Source organism: Pezoporus occidentalis, unplaced genomic scaffold (assembly GCF_034315485.1).
Source record: "Pezoporus occidentalis ecotype Australia unplaced genomic scaffold, CSIRO_AGI_Poc_V1 ctg261, whole genome shotgun sequence".
Taxonomy (NCBI): Eukaryota; Metazoa; Chordata; class Aves; order Psittaciformes; family Psittacidae; genus Pezoporus; species Pezoporus occidentalis.
Genome location: NW_026914513.1, coordinates 454,869 through 478,088, shown reverse-complemented (window position 1 = coordinate 478,088; position 23,220 = coordinate 454,869). Strand labels below are relative to the sequence as shown.

The 23,220-nt window shown below is 41.2% G+C and overlaps 1 protein-coding gene across 2 annotated transcripts in view; it reads right to left on the bottom strand.

Moving 5' to 3' along the window:
• Positions 1–7,684: 7,684 nt before the first annotated feature.
• Positions 7,685–23,220, bottom strand: part of OTC (ornithine transcarbamylase) — a 28,328-nt gene continuing 12,792 nt past the window's right edge. For both annotated transcript variants that reach the window (XM_062624098.1, XM_062624097.1), the window contains exons 5-10: positions 19,175–19,328; positions 12,142–12,264; positions 11,403–11,456; positions 11,156–11,305; positions 9,927–10,064; positions 7,685–7,939 (exon numbers count right to left, since the gene is read on the bottom strand). In XM_062624098.1, coding sequence (XP_062480082.1) covers positions 7,880–7,939; positions 9,927–10,064; positions 11,156–11,305; positions 11,403–11,456; positions 12,142–12,264; positions 19,175–19,328 — 679 coding nt within the window. In that variant the 3' untranslated portion in view covers positions 7,685–7,879. The remainder of the gene's footprint in view (positions 7,940–9,926; positions 10,065–11,155; positions 11,306–11,402; positions 11,457–12,141; positions 12,265–19,174; positions 19,329–23,220) is intronic.

The following is a 23,220-nucleotide window of genomic DNA, read 5'->3' as shown; positions in this document are numbered from 1 at the left end:
TTCTGTAATTGCTGGATTGGAATTAAGACATTTTATTGCTTCCAGTCAGTCTGAATTTAAACTGCTGTGAGTGTCCCCCATGGCTCCTGCCCCTGCTCCCTGTGACCCAGAGGAGCCCTCAGGGCTGCCCAGCATAGGGGAAAGCCCCAGAGAAGTGCATGTGTCATTCAGGCCTCTAGTGCCTGGTCCTCAGAAATCCCCCAGAACTGCTCTGGGATGTAAGTCAGAAATCTGAGCTGCAGAGTGGGTCATAAAGCTTGTGGTGACTCATGCAGGGATTCTGTGGCGCTGGAGACATTTCTTTTCAATCAGCTGAACTCCCAAAGTAAGCAAACATCCGTCAAATGATACCAGTTACGAAATGTTCTAGTCTGCCCAGGGAAAGTGCAACACACCATCTGCGGGGTGTCACCCCTGGGTGCCCCGCACTGGTAGGTTTGCAGGATGGGTGCAAACCTCTCTCCTGCTGAGACTGCAGATCTCAGCCTCACAGTGCTGGGCAGGGGGGCCCAGGGCAGCCCTGCCCAATGCCACAGCAGCAGGGTGCAGGTTAGGGTCAGCCCATCAGTGGGGCAGGGCCAGCTGCTCTTGATGCTCTTGAGCAGAGCAGTTTGCAGAAAGAAGTAAGGGCTTTGCTGGGGCTGAAGCTCATCTGTGGGGAGTGCATGCCCCAGGCATGCAGGAGAGCATCCCAGGGATCGGGGGTTGGGGTGGAGATCCCTTTCCTTTTACACCACTGAAGAGCACGGCAGACTGCTCTGGCAGGGGGTAGCATGTGAGGGGAGCACTCTTCCACCTGTATTTCTAACCTGGGTCTTTTGCAGCCCTGTGGGGACACCTAAGCAAAGGCTTTTGTGAAGCTGCCTGTACTTGCACATTTTTTTGTGTGCACAATAAAGTGTCTCTTGTTCCACGGTCTCACAGGTTTTCTTTCTTTATTACCTGAATAAAAGCAACAGCTAGCCATGGGCACTGTCTCAGTCAGAGAACCCAGGGAGCAGTGCCTGGCAGTTTGTCAAACACAAAGCCTCATCACAATAAACACCCAGGCCACATTCAGCTGGGGCACAGCATAGGTAGCAGAATGAGAGAGGCTATGGCCTCCATTTCACACTGCAAACAGAAGCTGGTTTCTGCCTGACGACTTTCTGTACGGTGCGGGCCACCCCAAACCAGGTGTTTTAAAATCACTGATCTGATGTTCCTGTGATCAGCCTGGTCTTTATCTTCAGAAATGTGTGCCCCATGCTGGGGCACACAGAGTGGTTGTGGCTCCCATGTGCCGTACCTGGGGACATGGCAGGGTTCCCACCTCCCAGGGCTGAGACAGCAAACTGACTGCACATCCTACCCCATCACCCTGCTTCCCACCAGTGGGGAATTGGGGTATGTGAGCAGCTAGGGAGCTGTGGTGTTCTCCTCTGTGTCCACTAGTCCAAATTGGCCATGAGTGGCACCATGGCATATCCCAATGAGAACATTCACCTCACGTTCAGACTGTGGGTGAGCACTTCAGATGAGGATGTTAGAAGGACAAAAGTCCTTCATGTTTGATGTGTTGGACTGACTGGCTATGAGCTGGAGAGGGACCTGTGAATCCTTTAACTCTATGAGTAGTTTAGCTTTCTCCCCACAGCAAACATTATTTTGCACTTAAATCACTAAGTGTGACCTGCATCTGCCCTGACCACTCTTTAGTACTTTTCTCCAGCTGTCACTGCTGTTCCTCTCAGTGGGAATCAAGTCTTGGCTAAACCAAGTAACTTTGATCAGTTAAGTTTACAATTGTGATGCTTGTCCCTCTTTCTAGATATATTATGCTTGGGTTGGAGGCTACTTTGCATGGGTGCCAATCCGCTTAAAACAGGCCCATTAGAGAGCAGCAGAATTCAATAGTCCTCCAACACAGACCACAAAAAGCTTTCCAAGGGATTTGGCAGGGCCAGGCAATGCGTTGACTGTGGTTGTGAAAGATCTGCTCTCTGAATGGAGTCACCTCAGATTGCTTGCCCCTGGAGAAATATACTCATGGAAGGGATCATCATCATTTACAGAGGCCACAAAGGTTTGGGATTTCTTCAAAGAGCTGGTAACAAGATTGTGTAAGAACCAAATAACCTTGCAAATAGCTATATCCCATTAGTCATGACAGCAAATGCTGGGCTGAATCAAATGTTTATTGTGGCTTATGAAGTGTCTCTGTACACATAACCTTGGGCAAGACCCAGAAATTCTGGGCTCTGCATTTGAAAGGCAGCTGGATGAATAGCCATGGCAAAATAACCAAAAAAGCACTGTTTATTTGCTCAATACATTAACAAAGTGATTAACTGAGTAATGGGAGACCCAGAAGAAAGAAGAAACCTTTCCCTTTGTGTGAAGTCTGTTTTTCAGACTTTCCACCCATATTACGCATTCCTGGAAAACAAAACTAAGCTCAATGTACTTCAAATCAGCCATGAAAGCTCCCCCAGGCTGACCGAGCAGCTCGGTGCATTGCTCAGACCTTCATGCAGCTCTTCCTTCTCCTCTCACAATGTGAAAGGCAGCAAAATAATTATGGCTGACTTACTGGCCTGTCTTCTAAGGGATAAACATTAGTTCAGGAGTTCTGGAGGACTTCACACAACCAAACCTTCCTTGCTGTTCTAATCTCATTTTTCCTGTATTTCCATTTTAGCAGCTCAGCTTCTCACAGGAGGCTGCTTCTGCTACCAGACAATGAGTAAATCTGCTACAGATTTTTTTCCCAGTGTCATTCCTGATGTAAGCTGGTGGAAGTAATGTATTTAATTCTGTTTGAGAATTCTTACTCTCCTTCGTTCCCTCCTGATTCCCCAGGCTCCCCACTCAGTCCTTCCTAAGTTACTGTTCCTCATATTCTTAGAGATATTATTTGTAAATTCTTTCTGCACGCCTCTCACCTGCTGAAGTTACTGCGCTGTCTCTTAGCTCTGTACTATAGAGGGAAAAAATGTTGTTCTTGCTCCCTGAGAAATGTATAGAGAAGCATTTAGCCCGTCTTCCTTTACTGAATATCTAATTGAAGTTAGATCACTTTCAAGAGATTATATAAGGATAACCAAAGAATCCCACCACTGCTGGTAACGAGCTGCAGAACAAGTGTTTACAGAGTACATAAATCACTAACAAGCAATATGCATTTTCAAGTCTAGGTGTAGGAAAGGAGTAATCCTCTAACAGGGCATGAAAATACTGCAGAGAGGGGGACAAAGCACAGACCTAGGGCCACCTGAGGTGCTGTACGATGTCCTTGCTAGCCACCAGTTTCTGCTGTAAATGCACGATCAGTCCTGCATCACATCTGCCAGGTCCGTGCTCTGAGACCCTCATCTCTCTAAAAAGATTAATGTTAGAGTCCCACTGGACCCCTGATCCTACCCCACAGCTGCATTGATTGATTTTACCCTGGTCATATCAAAGCCAGATTTAGTGCTGGCTCTGGAGCTGTGGCTGGGCTTTGGACAGTGAAGTTATCATACGTATACCCCCTTGGGGCACAGCACAACTACCATGCCTGTCCATGTGTGAGGTCTAGATGTGGTGGTACATACAGTGGCAGCACACAACCAGCCCCACAATGAGGAGGAAGAGGGGAGGGGGGGTCAGTCCTCCTTTTGTGCCTCCTAGCAGGTGATAAACTGGGCTGGCAGTCGCCCCTGCTGGTGCCTGGTCCTGGAGAGGGAACAGAACACAGCAATGCAAATGCATGCAGAGCTGACATTGGAGCAGGTGGTTATTGAATCAGTCAGATATGAGTAAGATTTGGCAGACCCAGGGAACTACAGACCAGTCAGTCTCACCTCTGTGCCTGGCAAAATCTTGGAGTAGATTCTCCTGGAAGGCATGCTAAGGCACATGAAAATCAACAAGGTGCTTGGTGACAGCCAACATGGCTTTACTAAGGGGAAATCCTGCCTGACCAATTTGCTGGCCTTCTATGATGGGGCTATGGAACTGATGGACAGGGGTAGAACAGCTGACATCATCTACTTGGACTTGTGTAAAGCATTTGACACTGTCCCACACGACATCCTTGTCTCTAAATTGGAGAGACATCAATTTGATGGATGGACCACTTGGTGGATAAAGAACTGGCTGGATGGCCGCACACAAAGAGTTGTGGTCAATGGCTCAATGTCCGGCTGGAGACCAGTAATGAGTGGTGTCCCTCAGGGATCAGTGCTGGGACCAGTCTTGTTCAACATCTTTGTCGCTGACATGGACAGTGGGATTGAGTGCACCCTCAGCAAGTTTGTGATGACACCAAGCTGTGTGGTTCGGTTGATACCCTGGAGAGAAGGAATGCCATCCAGAGGGACCTTGACACGCTTGTCAGGTGGGCTGATGCCAACCTCATGAAGTTTAACCATGCCAAGTGCAAGGTCCTACACCTGGGTTGGAGCAATCCCAGGCACAGCTACAGGTTGGGCAGAGAAGAGATTCAGAGCATCCCTGAGGAGAAGGACTTGAGGGTGCTGGTCAGTGAGAAAATGAACATGAGCCAGCTTCAGTGTGCGCTCACAGCCCAGAAAGGCAATTGTATCCTGGGCTGCATCAAAAGGAGTGTGACCAGCAGGTTGAAGGAGGTGATCCTGCCCCTCTACTCTGCTCTCGTGAGACCTCACTTGGAGTATTGTGTGCAGTTCTGGTGTCCTCAACATAAAAAGGACATGGAACTGCTGGAACAAGTCCAGAGGAGGGCCACGAGGATGATCAGGGGACTGGAGCACCTCCTGTATGAAGATAGGCTGAGAAAGTTGGGGCTGTTCAGCCTGGAGAAGAGAAGGCTGCGTGGAGACCTCATAGCAGCCTTCCAGTATCTGAAGGGGGCCTATAGGGATGCTGGAGAGGGACTCTTCATTAGGGACTGTACTGACAGGACAAGGGGTAACAGGTTAAACCTTAAAGAGGGGAAGTTTAGATTAGATATAAGGAAGAAATTCTTTACTGTGAGGGTGGTGAGGCACTGTAATGGGTTGCCCAGGGAGGTTGTGAATGCTCCATCCCTGGCAGTGTTTAAGGCCAGGTTCGATGAAGCCTTGGGTAGCATGGTTTAGTGGGAGGTGTCCCTGCCCATGGCAGGGGGTTGGAACCACGTGATCTTAAGGTCCTTTCCAACCCTAGCTATTCTGTGATTCTATGATTCTATGACCCAAACTGGCCGAGGACTGTATTCTAGGTCAAACAGAGGAGTGGTTCTTTAGTGGAAGGAAATCCTGGGCAGGATCCTAGGGATCCAGGCAGGAGCCTCTGTGAAAAGATGGAGACAGCAACACCCTATCCTGCAAGTGCACTCAGCAATGAAAACAGCACTTGTACTGGTTAAAGCATAATAAATGTAATGAAAAACTGTGTAAGCTATGAGTGACTGCTACCTGTTATGCATTTAAGAAAGACCCTTGAATGCTGATAACTATTTTTTCCCCCTAGAAAATCTTTCCACATTATTGCTGTTTCCTTTACTCACCACATTTGCAGTCATCACTTGTGAATTCAAGTAAAGAATTTGTGAGGAGTCTGGATGGCATAATAATACAATCTTGTATTCTATCACAGCTACCACCCGCAATGCCCGGATGCTTAACCTGCGCAAGTGGACTAATCCTTGCAGTGCTCTTCTGCTGCGTGGGGAGGCAGTGAAAGTCCCTTCAGGCAGAAGAGAAACCCTTCAGGGCACCATATTTTTGGGTCCCTGGGTCAGAAATGTACATTGCCTGTTTGGTACCAGCCCAACGCCTCCAGGAAGTGTCAGATCTGCTCTGCATGCACTGCGCAGACAGCCTGCACGTGTTCAGTAACTCTGCCCTGCTGGGATGTGCCTGGCTGCCAGCACACAGCATACACGCAGGGTATTTCATGCAGAAATGCGTAGTATGTTCACTGCTTCTACACAGTGGTCAGTTGTTCAGGACATGTGCATTAAGTCCACCCAGTACATCCAAAAGGCATTAGAACAGCTGATGTTGTGAGCAGTTTGTGCAAGATAGAGCAAGGACTGTCATCCTTTGCTGTATATGTTCACAGAGGAATAGAACCATATGAAATTAGCCCCAGAAATGTTTGACTCCTTTGCTCACATGTTATGCAGCAGATCTATGGATGTGTTTCAAAAGTGTCCAGGGGATTCAGATGTCTGGCGTCTTGCTCAGATTCCTAAGCATTGAAAGAATCTGCAAAAACCTAGATGCATGTTAGCTGTAATCAGAGCACAGAGAAGCAAAAGCATAGCAGAAAATTGTTAACCTGTTCCCCATGAAACACTTCATAATACAGCTTTGTTATTATAAATCTGCACAACTTTACTGATAGTATATGAATCAACACAATAAAACTACTGTTTTTTTTTATGGAAGGACTAGCAAAATGCTTTGTCTTACTCTCAGGCAGCACTAAACCCAGGTTAGTAAGGATATCTACTATTCTAAGCACTTCAACAGCTCACTACCTCCAAGACAACCAGCCGTATTTTTAAATATTTTGCTGCAGTGGAACATAGTTCACAAAGCAGAATCTGTTACAACCAGAAATATACTGTATTTCCTCCACATTCTGAATTGGGAAGTAACAGACTGATTTCTTCCATACCCTATTCCTCCACCGTTGACACACCTAGATCTCTGCTGAAGTGTAAATGATCACTGAACTGCTGAAAAAGTTAATTGTTGAAAAGTGTTAATTTTAACAGGAGACACACAAGTTCCTGCAAAAACAACGGATCAATCATAAGTGGGTAGATAAAGAAATGTATTTTTGTTTCAGTGATCTGTGTGCCGTGATCTGGAGTGGACTCCAATTTTGAAAGGAATTAAATCGTGTTTTGCACCAGGTCGGGAAATGGAAACCCATTTGCAGAATTTCTAAAAAATCACAGACATTGTTCCAGCATTACAGTGTGTGTGTGGGGGAATCAACAGATTCTTGAAACTAATCAGAATTAGTTAGAAAGAAGGTGGGTTTTGATAGTTCTCAAAGCTTTACCTGAAATATCAAACATGCACATCCAGCCATCATAAAAACCACAAATGTCATGAATCTGTTTACTACTGAGAAGGATTAGCTGAAACCTCTTACAGAGCCAGACAAAATGCACTAAATTCTTTCCACAAAGGAGCTGTGTATAGTTCCATCCTACAGTGCCCCCATGTTTGCTTAGAAAAGAAGAAATAGAAAATTTGCTTCTTTAGCCAAAATTCTGTTTAGGGAGTGAAGGTTTAGGGGAGATGGACAAAGAATTAACCGGTTCCATTCAGCCATCCATCTTTGCTGCTTCCAACTTAGCAGAAGCTGATCTATTCTGGTTCCACAGCAATATCCTCCTGTGTCAGCCCACAGGAATGTCACGGAGGGAGATAATGCTCACAGGGTCTTTATATTTTCGGTGTCAAACAAGAGCAGGAACTGGTGGGTGGCCAGAAGTGTGGGCAACCAAGGGAAACTAAAGCACTGTTTCTCTGCACAGACTTCCTGAGATCAGCAATTAAATGCACAGGATTAGGGAGAAGTTTATGTCTGTCACATTACACTATATGAGTTCCAACACAGCTAGGTGTCGACTATGCTATGTCTCTGATGCTGGTAAAGCGAATCGTTAAAGTACACCCTTGGAATATTTTCTGTGATGCTGACCACTAGAAAGGATAGCCAGCCTGGAACACTGAGATGAAAAGCAGCTTTTGCAATGGTGCTTATTGTCTTGAACATTGTCATGGATGTAATGCAATATTATACAGCTAACTGTACAGTTTTATTAAAGAAGCATTCATTGCTTTGATCCTTTCTGAAGAAGATCGATGTATTTGCAGACCAGAATATTCTGCCGATGAGGAATTTTTTTCTCTTGGCAGAAATCCAAGCATTAAAATGTAGGCTTTTGTAGCTGTGGTGAGTAATCTGTCAGCAGGGAAACCATGACAGCCTAGAGAAGAAAAGAAAAAATCCAATCGCATTGGAAACAGATACTCCATAAAAATAAATAAGGGGGAAATATTTTCCTTCTCTAAAGTCTTATGTTGAAAATTATTGTCCTGACAAAAACTGCCCACTTCGATTTATTTGCTAGAATTTCTGATGATGAATCAGGAAAGAGCTGAAAATCAGTTATGGTGTTCTGTATTGCAGCTGATAGGTTTTCTTAGTGTGGACAAAATATACAGCCTAGGCCAAATTCAGACAAAGCATTTAGATCAAACACTGAGGCCTTTTTTTGGTGTGCTATATGCCATCCTCTGCTACTGCTAGAAAACTCTGTAGGAGCCCAAAGAGCATGTGGGCTTGCCTGTGGATTTCAGCAGAACTTCCATTAGCATCCATGACAGCCACACTAGAACAAGGACTTTGAAATTTATCCCAGTTTAGCTATACTTTCTGAGTTATAACATGGAAAATCCTCACTGAGGTTAATAGTGTGTCATCCACCCCTCCTGCCCTCCTCTAGTACTACAACAAAAAGGTATGGCTGTGAAATGAGAATATTTGGAATGTCAGCTAAATAACACACAGTGTTGCAGCAGCTCTGCTGGCCTTCCCACACCTGTATACACAACAACCTCACGCTTGATTTTTGGCAAGATATTACCAGGTTCACACTGTTGTGATTTCACAGTGATATCTGACTGCAGACTGTTATTTTGGTCCAGAACTTGATTTACAAAGGTTCAGGGGTTGTGATCTTGTTGCCTTTCCCTTCAGCACTGCTCAGTGTGAGAGGAAGTCCCAGGCACACAGTGGGGACTGAATATCCAGCTGTGCAGCCTCTTGCTGCTACCCATGTCGTACCTCCACTCAGCCCTGTTTGGGACTACAGCTGAGCAAATAATTTATGTTCCACTTTGGTGCCTGAGCTGAAAGTGATAGAAAATAACAGATACACAAAACCGAGGCATTCATTATTTTTCCAGCTTGATAAAACACAAATATGACGTTTTTCTCACCCTAAAAAAAAATGTGCGCTGGAAAAAATGTACAGTAAATGGTTTATTTTCTTTTTGAAAAAATAATATTTAGGCAATTAGAAACACTGAAAATTTAAAATAAAAAATGTTATCACTTTTTTTGAATTCTAAGACTAAAACTATGAATTTAACACAAATTTCTTAATACATTGGACCGTGTAAAATCTGAGGGTCTAGTAAATACCATACTCAACCACTTATTCACTAAGAGCACACATAGAGTTTATCTGAGAGTTATGACAATGCCATTTCTGGTGAGGTTTTTTTTCACCTCTGAAAGTTTTCACTAGCTTTTGTCAACATGGTTCTAAAGCCAACAACAAATAACAGGCTCCTGAGATCTGGCAGTAATTTGCTGAAATTCTAGGAATGCTGAGACGGGAGTTATGGTTTATGTTAAATGCCAATGTCCTCTCACGGTTCCCATGGATCACACAGTATTACCCACACCATAACTTTTCAAGGCCCTTTAAAGCTTTGTTCTTGCATCACTTTCTCAGGGAAAGTTCCCATTGGTGTCAGTAGCAGCTTTTCCTGAGAGAAAACTGCAGAAGCTTTAAGTGTTTGGGAAATTGGAGTTTCTAACACCAGTCCCTGGGGCCCCAGCATTTGACACGTATTAAAATTGAGCAGCTGAGTTAATCATTAGAGTAAACCCAGTGATTTAAATACCAAAAAATTAACGTTTATATTGTAGATTTCACTTAGTGATAAAAAATAGGTCAAACAACAGCAGATTAAGATCAAAATACATCACATTTGTGTCCAGGAGTATTTCTGCTACATATATATCATGCCTGTAGTCAAAACTGTGATGTACTATGGGGTGCATTTGAAGTATATGTATTAATATTCACTATTTATTGAGGAAATAAGCTGAATCAAGCCTGTAGTGTAAGGTAAAACAGAAGCTGACCCTAACTTCTAACTACTGTTATCCTTTTTCCTTACCATAATTGTCCATTTTCTGTTTTCAGCCTCATGGAAAACCAATGACCGTGGAGAATAAAATACTTCATCATCAACTTCTTCAGGTTTTCTGGGTAAACAGTGTAAAAAAGTCCAGTTGGAAGCAGCAGATTTCGCAGTCTGTAGATCAAAAAGCATATAAAAATAAATACATAAATAAAAACATGCGAGGACATAAATAAAACCTTTAACTAGTAAAAAGGTTAAGAAATTCCATATTAGCTCCCACTTGGGTTACTTCTCTGATGAACTCAGAAGGATTCCACTGATTGTAAAAGAATTCCTCATTTGTGAAAAAGATGGGAATATCCCCATGAAAGTCAGTACGAGGTCAGTGCTGACTTCACAGAAGTTAGATATTTACTCCTGTTCTTCTGGCTTTAGTAGGGGAGTAAAACTCCACGGACCTAGTGGATCAATAAATTGCAGTCTTTATTTGAATGCCACACACTAATATAATCTATCAATAATTGTAACAAGAACATAATAAACCATGATTTAAAAGGCTATATTTTTTCTCTTTTTATATTGTCACTCATAATATATTGATCTAATACCAACAAACAATGAATTTAAGCATTTTAGGACAGTTCAGAGACATCAATAACCATCAATAGTATTTTGTGAATTTGTGTTAAAATACAGTCAATAAAACCAGTAATTCTATCAGCAAGGAAGATGTCCTTTTTATCTTATGCAATTAATAATGATTCTGTGTATCCTCTAACTGATTTTGTGCTGATAAGCATTTCAACTGGATGATTTTAAAGACATATATTTGATGTTTTATTCATTGACAGATAAACACAAAATTGCCCCAAATGCTGCCCAGGCATTTAAGAATTTATCTGTGAGCTGCTCATTCTAAATAAAACATAAAGGATCATTTCTGGTATCAAAGAGGAAATGCAAAGGTAGAAATAGCTTTTAGGTCATAAAGAAGTGAAGGATTAACACTCCTGCCCATGTTCTGGAGTTAGGCCTCATTGGGAAGCTCTGCAAGAGGCCAAGCCATGTGAAGTGTATAAGATAACTCAAACTTTGTTACTTTTGTGAGTTTTTCAAGCTGGATGGAGGTTTGAATGTGGTTGTTCCATAGCCCCAACTCAAAAAGATAACAAACCCATGCTTTGCTGATGTTGATTCTCATAAATGCAAACTGTAAAAGCATCCAGAAAACTAAACCACAAAACTAAATCTCAATTTTGTACCTGCATTGTAATTTGATAACCTTGAAATGCCTTTAGTCTTTCTTTCTTTTCCTCTTCTTGCCCCATACTTATCCATGTATCTGTAATTAAGACATTGGCACCGTCTGCAGCCTCCAAAGGGTCTGTTGTGAGGAGTAACTTGGTACCATACTAATGTGAATAAAGAAGACAAGAAACATCAACTTTGTTTATAACAAAAATAAACTCTATTCAATCTGCTCTACTAGCCTATTTCTTAGGTTCCTACCTCACTGGAGAACTGCTCAGTTATTTTAGTTATCTTGAGGTCTGGTTCAAAGCCCTGCCGAAAAAGGCAATAGGTTTACATACAAGATTTAATTGATTTTTTTTACATACAAGATTTAATTGATTATTAACACTGGTTAGAAAAATACTGATTGAACCATTTGCCATGGGAAAAATAATGTCTTTCAGAGTGGTAAAACTAGTGGAAATTATGTTAATTTTGTTGAAAGTTTAATTTGGAAATAAAATGGTGAAAGATGTTCTGATAAGGTAAGAAAAAATAAGTTTGAACAGTTACAGAATGAAAAAACTATATATATATAGGAGGGTTTTTTTACCTAAACTTTTTGCTTTATTTTTTATATTGTACTACAATGCATCATCATCACTGTGAACCAACCAAGATGCAACACTTCCACAAATCTGAAACCATTTTTGTAGTGTTTTGTGGGGAGAGTGAGCATTGGATGACTTTATAACACTTTTACAAGTGGAACTATCATCTTCCATGATTTATACTGCAGTCACAAATTCCCCTCAACCCTTCTGAAGTTGGACTCAGTAGAATTACTTCTGCTTTGCATCAAGATAACTGAATCAGGATTCTGAACCTTGGTTCTGAAAGCTGGCATGCAAGATACATGCAAACAACACTAGCTGAGGCCCTTGGTAACTGTCCATGTGGCTGAGACAAGAATGGGCAGTTTGCCTTCTTTACTCCATGTGGATGGCTTTCCTACCTTGGGAGTTGCAATACGCAGATGAATTCCCAGCTTTGCAGCAGTTGTCATGATGGAGTGAAGAACGTTGTTTCCATCCCCAATCCAGGTGACTGTAAGCCCATTCAGCCCACCATAGTGCTCCTGTCAAATGAATCAGACAGCCCTCGTTATGTTCCAGGAAGCTGATGCCCTAGGTAGGAGGGGTTGATCAGACAGGTCTGCTGCAAAGAAGGCTGGCTACTTCAAATGCTAGCTGCATGGAACCATACTTCTTAACTAAACTTACTGCAGCTACAAGATGGCCACAGAGGAAAAATCCTCCCATGTCTTACATGAAGGGTCAAGTACTGCAGCTTTCTCACCTGAAGGACACATTCACATGTATGACATATTGGGAAGCTGAGGCTGAGACACAGTAATGTACAGCTGTGGGTTGGTGCTCATAAATACTAGTGAATGGTAAAAATTCTTTATTTAGAGGCAATGCTGTCACCTAGCATAGCACTCATTCCAGCTTTCCCCCAAATTGTGAAAATATCCCTATTGAGGATGGCCTCGGAGTGCATTTTAACTGTCACAGCTGTACAGGACAGCAAAAAAGTAATACTTTGAAAGCAGCTGTGCAGCTCATGCGCTCATGGTTTGCTCTGCCTTGTTCAGCCAAAGAGTGATTTTTTTAAAGTGTGGATTGTATGAACTTGAAACAGCATTTCAGCATTAACTGTAGCTTTGCTCGCTGGCACTTACAGCCTGTACATGTACAGCTACTCTGGCCCTCAGCTCCCAGCAGATAAGGTCTAAGGAGGAACAACAGTAATATGATTTTCATATTTCAAAAACAGGAAATATGGCCTTTTTAGCCATATTGTTTTGAATATGCATGGTTATAGGTACTTAAGTTGATACCAGAAAGTTTGTAAAGACATAACCAAATGCTTCTATATTCCTGATCTGTACAACTCCACCTCGTGACTCAAAAGACTAAAGACATGATGGAGAGCCTTTTATTCTTAGTTCAAAACTGGGCCAGGCTACAATTGTATTGTAGTAGCTGGAAGCCAGACAGTGTTTCAACACTTTGTGTGACATGATTCAATGCTTGTCAGAGAGGATAAGCATCCACACTGCAGAGCTGTCCTAACTGGCAACTTTGCAGGCAAAGATGCCAAAAGACTGAATAGGGAAAGGGCTGGGATTACCCCCTTCTCTCCTGGCAGCAGTTTCTTCTAAACAAATAGTTATGAAGTTGTTCCAGAACAAAGTTAATGGCATTTCTGCCAATGACCACAATTGAAAGTCAAAAATAGTAGCATTTGAAATATTGAATGACATTAAAATACCATTGAAATCTAAAAATAATGGAGTCTGAGGCTGCCTACAGTTTAAGGGCTAAAACTAGGATACTGCAAAACTATCGCTTTTTCAGTTGATGTTTGCTAGCAGCAGGCTTATTGGCAGAGGTTTGATGCAAGGGTATTTACAGGAGAGCAAATCAGAACTTTGCTGGCATGGAAGTTATTTCAGTGAAACAGTTCTGCAGGTCTCTTAAGGATCTTTCAAAGTCCTTCCACATCTCCTAGCAGTGGTACTTCTAAGAGAAGGCCAAACTAAAGCATTTATTTAAGGGCTTGTTTCCAGCTAGTGCTTAGTGGTAGCTGAGACATGAACCCACAGCCATGAGCAAATGAGACAGCCCTGAGATCTTTTGATCTTACGGTTTAAAAATAGGCATTGTAGCCTTAATGCTCAAAGCGCTCACTAGTGAGTCACAAATATACTGCTGTGTTAAATAACTTCCACCTTATTACCAGCTGCTACTCTGCATTAAAAGAAGCACAGTGCCTACTAAATACTTTTCTCTGCTCCCAAGCTACTAGCTGACACAGATAAAATACAAAGTACTGGAGATGCCTGTATAATGACCCGCAATGTGCACTGCAAATTGCAAAGCCACATCTGCAGTGACTACTGTATAGAGTGGACATAGCTGAGCTAATCTTAATGAAGACATTTAGCTAACGGAAAATGTTGTAGACAAGGCAGAATCAAGCGGTGTGTGTGCTAGTGGAGCCTATTTTGTATCCTGTGCTAAGCTTTATGTTGTCACTGGTACGCTGCTGTATCTCAAACCCCTTCATCTAAAGCCAGCTTACCATGGCTGTGACTGCACTGCTTACACACATACATCCTGAGCTTCCAAGAAAGATGAGATGATCATGTTGGTCAGAACCAGAAAGCTTTGAGGGAATACGAAAGCTACCACAAATGAGATAATTTATTTATTGTTTGTTTGTTTTATAATATGTGCTTATACAATTGCACAGAGGAAATCCTGTTAAAGGTGTTTTGCCATGAATTAACACTTTAGGCTAAACTAGAACTTTTACAATACATGCTGATCACATGAGCTTCTGAAGCTACACATCCCTCCCCAATTTTTCCAAACTCTATTATATTGATATAGACTTTTTACCTGCTTGGGTGTTCTTCAGTTTCTCTTTACACTTCAAAATACTTATTCCCCTAGTAAAGCCATACAAAAAATAACATATTTAGAAAGTCTAGAGCCCTTCTCCCTGATGAATGCCTCTTTGGCTGCTGTAGTGCCACAAAACTTGGCTTTGCTATTGTCATGAAAAATCCCTGTTAAATAATTAATGTCACTTTTACAGTCAACTTTCTCACCCTCATGCTGTTTTTAGAATGCTTCCTTCTGTTCTTAGCTGTGGTTGCAGTGTATCAGTGTATCAAACCCTGGGAAATAATAAACACGCTCAGTGACTTAGCACTGTTCTATGTTCAGAAAAGACTGGTTTAGCTAATTAGGGATATTCGTGTCTGCCTCTGCCTGGACTTGCTTCCAGCAAGACTGAAACTCTGACACCATTATAGATTACTTCTGAAATGTTTGACCACAACAGTCATAACAGCCCTCAATTAAAACAAGCTTTTGAATACTGAATCAATAATCTGTCAAAATTTAAAATGGAAGCCCTTTGGGAGACAGTGCAATCCAGGAAATCAGAAACTGGGCAAAATTGGATCTACTGACTCTCAAACTGACCTAAAGGCAGATGCTGGTCCATTTATCTTTCTTACTCCCACACTGGGTTTTGTCTTGTTTATTGAAACAGTATATCCTAAAGGATCAGACCAGATCTTAGTTGGGATTTCTAATTGTTACAGTAATGATGGTGATGATGATGATGATAGTGGTGGTGGTGGTGGTGAATCTGAAGACTATAAAAATCTGAGCTCTTTGGGTGACAGACTGAAGAGAAGTTCAGGTATATGGCAGCCCTCTTCAAGCTGGGCAACACTGTAATTAGTTACACTTCTTAAAAAGAAATCACTGGTGTATTTCTTATGCCAACCATTTCTTTCTGAAAAAGGCATTCCCCATCAGACCAGTGACATAAAAAGCTAGTGGCATATGGATCCACTCTAATTACCAGTCTGGCTATCTTGCAGTCAACTACAAGTTAGCTGATATGGCCAATGACATTACTATCAATTGAATCAATGTCAGTTCCCTGCTTGTCCCTGAAATACAAATTGTGTGATGCTGTCCTCCAGCCAAGCTTCACAGAGCAGAAGCCGTGAGCCACAGCTTCTGCCTAGGAAACTGAGAGGTACCGGGTGGGCTCAGCAAGGGGCTGTTACATGCCTTCAGCACAGAGAAGTGGCTCTGCATGTGCACAGTACCAGCACTCGTGGTCTCTAAAGGCCAAATCCCCAAACCCTCAAAATCACGTTGCATAATGTTTACAACTGTTTCTAGTGGGTTATAGATCAAGAGCAAACTCAGATCGACACAACTTTTAAGAAAGAGGGTAGCACATATGCTACATCCCTCTTAGCATAACACAGGGCATTAAACCTGACCACAGTATTAAAGGGCAGAGTCAGCTTAGATGTCAAACATGTGGGGGGCTCCAAGTTGCTCAAGAAGAAGGCACTGGGCAAGAGGATGTTGAACCTGAAGAATCTCGCTCCAGTATTCATGACAAAGCACACTTTCTGATATGACAAGAACAGCCTGAACACAGAACGTGAACTGACAACCCTGAAAATAAACCAGCCACATTGTTTGGGGAATGCAAGAGACTATAATAAAATAACTACACTAAAAAGCACCTGTGAAAAGGGAATTAGAAGTCACAAGAAAGAATACATTTTAACAAAATAAACCAGAAAATTAGGCAGTTTCAGATCAAAGAGAAGATGCTTGAAGAGGATTCAAGAAGGCATGTGATAAAATGAATAGGATTTAGAAAATGGAAGAATAAAAATGTGCTAAGCATGAAGAGGGCCAGAGTGCATGCAGTCCTCCACTGGCAATGCAGCAGGAGGGAAAAAAAGAGAGAGAAAAGAAAGTAAATTTTAGTTATGTACTGACAGGAGGAAGGAGCAAATACAGGCAGGAAAATATTTACAGAGATAAGGAAGAGACATTTTTAAAGATAAATAAGCTATGCATAATCTGTAGTTACATTTATATATAAGGCTAGCAGTCTGTGCCACTATTGTATTTTGCATGTGTGTATGAGCCAAATATATTGCCTTTGCATAGCAGAAAGGCAGTGAAATGTCATATATGAGCTTTCAATTAATTTAGAGAATCAGAGGTACTATTCAACATCCCCATATTAACCTTACTGCAGGCGGTTCTTGGGTAACATCTTTTTACCCTGCTGAAAATCTCATGAGAAGTTTGATCTTGGTAAGTAACAACTAGACCCTGGGCCTCACACTTCTTTAAGTGTTATTCCTACTTCTGTGACCTCTTAAAGTTTATTATAAGATTAAAATGCCATTTTATTACATGCTACTGGCTTAAGACCAGTCTTCTTCACTTCAGTGTACATACAGTGCACAGGGGAAAAAAGGAGGTGGGCAGGCAGGTCAGAAAAGGAAAGAACAGGGAGTGTCAACATCCACAGTGCGCTGAGGGTAACCGAGAGCTCCCCCCTGCCTGAACCTCTCTCCTGGGTGAGAAAGGAAGAATGGATAGTGGGTCAGAAACCGGTGGTGCAGCATGCCCTTGGTGAAGTGGCAGCCACCAGCTGCCCTCTAAAGACCTCCTGGCAAACTCTGGGCTGAGGAACATGCTGGAAAGCCTAGGAGAGAGTTGGACACAGATGGAGGAAACAGCTCTGCTTATTAGGCTGACTGGGAAAGTGCTGTAAATTTTAAAAAGCTTCCATGACTGTCCAAAAGCTGAGCCGTTCCTTGAGGTCTCTGTAAGTGCTCACTTGGTAATGATACATATGCACATCAAACGTGTCTTTGTTTGAGCGCAAAGTGATGTGGTTGTGTTTCCTCATAATGTATCATAATGTAAAGTAAGCAGCGACACTCTTTCCAAAGATGTCCTCCCCAGTGCTTGATGAAACAAGGACAACAATCTGCTGTTGCCCGAGGCGTTCAACACGAAGAAAAGTCCAGTCTGTGGGCTCATGTTCACTTGGAGATGTCTGCCCTGTACAAGGACACAATGGAGGTGGAGCAGAGGGTGATCAACAGGGCATGCACTGATTCTGCTCATCTCCATAGGTTTCCCCCTAGTATCAATGGAGAAAGATGCATCTCTAGAGTGTGGTTTTGATGCTCAGTGGTCTCTCTTCATTGCCTGGAGATGGAGAACAGGGCAACAGCACCCTGAACCTTGGTGCTATGGTCAGCGACCTGGATAAAATCAAGTTTAGGGGCAGAGATACCAATAGTTGTGTAGGCTGAGTCACAGATTATTCCTGAAGCTTGTTATTCACAAGTGATAAAATGCTAATAAGCTGTTTGCAAGACAGAAGCCTCTATATAACACAACTACAAGATTCACCTGGTTTACACTTGCACACAGTGTTTAAATGAACTTCTGACATATAAAGATTGATGATGGTCTCATTACAGCATACTGTCTTATGTAATTTGAACAGTTCATTAAGGCTGGCACAATGTGATCTCCCAAACGAACCTTATCCTGGGGTATGTGGAGCATTTTAGTCTCAAATTCACCAGTTTTTGCTGGTGTCTTCAAGTATTGAAAATTTTACAAAAAAATACTAATCCAAGCAACGAAAAAGCAATTTTCACTAAACACATGAGTCTTCCAGTATTTAAAGTTTAAGGCATGAATAATTTATTATTACTCTCTCTAGATCTTTTTCACAGACTGAATGTCCCTTATCAAAGTCTTCAACAGCTGAGAAACACAGCTGAATAGATCAGGAAATTGTTCTGCCCTCTCTTTTTCAAGCAGTGTGATTTTTATTCATTCAGAAAGTAAACAAGGTCAGAGGAGTTCATCATAGTTGTCAACCAGCATTGCAGTATAATAATCTTTTTTTTTATAAGCCAGTTCTTCAATTGATTGTAAAACAGCATAGTCCTTTTGTTCACAGATAAACATCTGGTATTCTATGTGTGAAACATTATCCTGCTGTCAAATCAACTATTGCATTAGATTAAACTACAAAATATGATTTTTTTTTTAACTATTACTTGAAGTGAGCAAAGTTTAAATAGGTTTAAGTGCCTGAACTTTAGGTGTTTGCACTGGTAGCATTAAGTGGCTTTTAGAAACAAATTTCTTTAACCAGTTTCCTAATACAGGATAGTGATTCCTTTTAAACTATTCATAGGTTAGGGAGGAATCAAGAGTGAACCACTGATTTTTTTTTTTTTTTTAAGTCAGTGGAAAATCTTCCACTGGCTTTGACTGAGCCAAAAAGTGTTACATTACTTTTATGTAATATGCAAAGCTCCTTGCCCATTTTCTGAATTGCAGCCTAATTCCAATGAAGTACTTAATTTTATGTTTCATCTCAGTCCCTTCAGTCCCACTACAGCTGGTAGGACTAGGTAGTTGTTTTAAATAAAAAAGTTTCTTAATTATATTGCTGGATCAGTATCTCTTCAAATAACAAGTGCCATATAACTGCAGCCTAAAAGAAAACCCTGAGAATAAATGCTTTTGAACCTGACTTCCCAAAATACTTACTAAGACTTGGAGAAAAAGAAAATTGTTATTAAAGGGGGACTATATTGTTACCTGAAGAGTTAGGTAATCAGCTAAAATCTGGAGAGGATGGTGTAAATCGGACAATCCATTGATTATTGGGATAGTGGCTTGTTTCGTCATTAGGTGCAGATCGTTATGCTTATAAACTCGAGCCAAGATTGCATTTGTCATGCTGGAAAGCACCCTGGAGGATGGCAGAAAATACCCAAGTCAAATATAGTAAGTACAGCCCTGCTGCAGTCTTCAGCGTGCAACACATCAATATTAATGAGAAGTGGCAATGAATCACTTTTTTTTTTAGCTATCTGAATAATTTATCATGTCTGCATAACAAACTTAAATGCAGACATTTAATAAACTTCTAATAGGTAAGCAGGTCTACTTATTAACAAACTATAGCAAGTAAATGAAAACTGCCACTGTATTTTATGTTTTCTTCTCTTTAGTGTTTGATTGTAGCTACAGACAGAACATCAATAAATATTAAGGTATCCAAACTAAGATAAGTGATTGTGTGACACTGTAACATTTGAAGAATTTGGTAGCTTCAGAAGAGACAAAGTATAAGATTTCTTGAGATTTTTAGCAAAGAGCAAATGTATCATTGACTGACTATTACAGTGTCCGTGTATGGTAGCCTGACCTTTGTGAGGATCAGAAACACAGATATGTTTTAGATTACCTCAATTATTTACTGACCTTAATGAACACAGAAACAGGAGGCTAATAACGCTGGCGTGTTCTTTCTCCTACTTAAAAACTTCTGTGTTGAAACACATGATATCAGTGTTAAAGTAATGCCCAAATTTGAAATTCGGTATATGGATAGGGGCACGCAGGAGTCACTGTGCCACTCTGGCTTTAACCTCATTTTGCCAAAGTGTGAAAGATTGAGAGATTAGCATAGTATACGCGGTGTGCTCTGAATTCTTTAAAGAAATTAAATATGGATTGGAGCTCTGCCTTTCTCTGCATTTCTGCATTTTAATCAGGCCCTGAAGCCTGACTTTGAAGTAGTATTTTGTGTGTTTTCATGTTATTTCTAATAGGACCTTAAAATAAAACAAGGAAGAGACTGAATAGAAGAGTATGCAAAATCCTTGTGGTATCTATCTGTCTTCCTGATTAGCCATCAAGAATTCGGGCATCTTGTCTTGTGGAAATGCAGCTGTTAATGCTGTTGCCTTTACACAGACAAATCTCATGATGAAGTCAGTAACAAATATTTTCTACTGACACTGGACATTCCTCACACAAGCAAAACTCTAATAAAATATTACAAGGTTCCCTCTTGGGAAGCTCTCTTGGAAGAAAAGACTGCCAATAGTAGCTATAAGTGAGAAGGAGGAATCGAACAAGGTATTTACTGATTGCAAGGTATTGGAACAGCTGCTGTTTATGTCATTATTTCTTTTTAGCTCATTTCTTTTTCGCTGAGTGTTTATTCTAGCTTGAAGCATGCAACTGTGGAAAATCTGTTCTGCTCTTAACTAGTCATCAGGAATGGCATGCATGGCTCCTTTTGTTAGCCATCTAACAGGTGCCCACTCTAAGCAATACATAGCCAGTCCCACCAGCAATCACAATGGAAAATAGCCCATTTTTCTTAGACTCCACTTTTTTTATTTATTTTTTTTTTTTTTAGGATGGCAGTACAACTGATTCTAACCTGACATGAGTGAGAAGATGGTCCCTTTAGAGGAATGCCAGCAGAGAAAATTCAGTCCTAATCAATTACCAACTAGTGAAAACTGGTGAATTTTCTTTCTGTTGAAAAAAAATTTCTATCTGCTGTTGAAAGCAGATACTAGACTTTATTAGACACTTAGTGGCAAGACTCCAGGCAGTCCTTCTGCCAGCATTTCTAGATGTCATATCTTACAGTAGGAAACTCAGGAGGAAACCAGGTTTATTCTTTGTGAAATCAAAACCAAATTGAACTCAGGAAAAAAAAAAAAAGAAAAGAACCAAAGATAACCAAACACCAAAACAAAGCAAAGCAAAACAAAACAAAACTTGTCTCAGCAGATGAAGAAGTCTGTAATCAACTCAAAGGAAACCATATGAGGCTGGGATTGCACCGAAAAACAGACCTGGCTGGATGAGAGTCTTTAGTAAAGACAAAGTTTTGGAAGGTGAGCGGGAGTAAACACAGGTTCATCAGGTGACTTTTGGTTTAAGGTTCCTGTATTATCACCAACTACAAGGTCCTTCTCTCTTTTCATTCTTTTTGCAAAACTGTGATCCTATCAATTTCAAAATTCTAAAGCTTGGAAATATATAAGTGTATTAGAATGCTGCATGTCTCTCTTTTCAAAATAACTTTTATTTCTACAGAGGAAAGCTGGAAATTTTTACTGAAGTGTATCCTCTGAGGAATCCAAAATTAAACACAAGTAAAAGTATTCTTTTTTGGTGTGGCTGATTTCTGAATTTGCAAATGGGACATTTGCATATATTTCTAGTAGAATATTGCTATCCAAGGTAGTTTTGGTTTTGTTGTGAAAGCACACAGGTTTTAATTTCTGACAAGACTACTTCATTGTCGTTCATAGTCTTACAGGAGCACATGGTGGATGTGTTCTCAGTAAGCAGTGAGAAGTAAACCCCATTCCCCATAGATGCAGAGATCCATCCCCTAATAATGCCAGTGGACTGGTAAAATCATCCTAAGAGTTCTTCGCAGCTGTCACTGAACTTTATGGCCCCTGAGCTATAGTGGTGCACAGTGGGTCTGCTCTATAGTGGAAAATACAGTACTTATCTTTCATTTCATGTAATATATCAGACATACTAAACAGCACTGAAAGGCTTAGAGCTCTTTTATGGGAGGTGACTTTTGCTACTGTGTCAGCATAAATGTAAATGTCTTGTGAAGCATGGAAGAACTGATTTATAAGCAGGTTATAAATCACTAAAGGTGTGTTCACAGCAGAAATTCTTTCAACCATTACCTGCAGCAATTATAATAAAAACTGTGACTTTTATAGATCTGTGCCCCTTTTGCTTTAAGTTTCAATTTCAAATACTTCTAATGCCTTCAGAGCCCTAAATACATGGCTCTAAATATTTGAAATACCCTCTGGACCTACTACAGGCATTCTTTTTGTTTATTCTTACATTAACTGAATGAATTAAGATGGGATCTTACCCTTCAATCACAAGAAATGCCAAGGAATTAACACTCAGGTTGTTCTTTTGATTGTGTAAAGTCAATAATAATTCTGCCAATGAGAGCAGAAGTGAAGCAGAACACGTGGGGCTCTGTAAGATCTTGGGGGAGCCCTCAATCCGCAGAGGTGAGTGATATGACTCAGCAGAGGAGCAAAAACCCCAGGTCAGGGTCATAAAAAGGGACTTGCCCTGGAAGAGCAAGCAGTGACAGAGAAAAGTGGGGCTGAAGGCTTGCATGGGAAGTGGGAATTGTGGGAGCTTCCTCCACAGAATGGAGACTCCTCCGGATGGAAGATTTTCTTACTTCTACTTCTTGCCTCATTTCTTGTAGCTTACTGTGTTTCTGATCCAGTGAGAATGGAAGCAAGACACTTGGTGAATAATACTTATTTACATCATTGGGGGGGATTTACCTTTGATAGGTTTCACATTCACCTTCACTATGACATAGTAAGCTAAGTATGTTTGACTTGAAAAATCCTCCAGCTCTCAAACCAGTAGAGCTGTAGCTGGAATGCATATGCTCTGAAGCATTTAAATAGCACACTTTGATGAAGCTATAGCTTCCCTGCTTAAACTGTGGGTATGTCCCATGATGTATGAAGAATGCTTTTGAGGGGATGTATTTGAATTCCATGGCGGTGTCTGAGCAATGCTGAACTGGACAGAGTGGCCACTGGACACAGTAGCCTAATGTACCTCAGACTTGGCTGTTAAGTCTCGGATTAATCTGTTCCCTTTGTAGGTCCATGAGTCTATACATTGTTTGAATCTTTTAAACTTCTAGTTACTAAAGCAAAGCAGTGGGACACACTTTTCTTGAAACATCTGAGCCCTATCACTGCAGCTTATATTGATACTGGCAGAGTTATATATCCAGCAGGGAGTGGAAGCTAAGTACT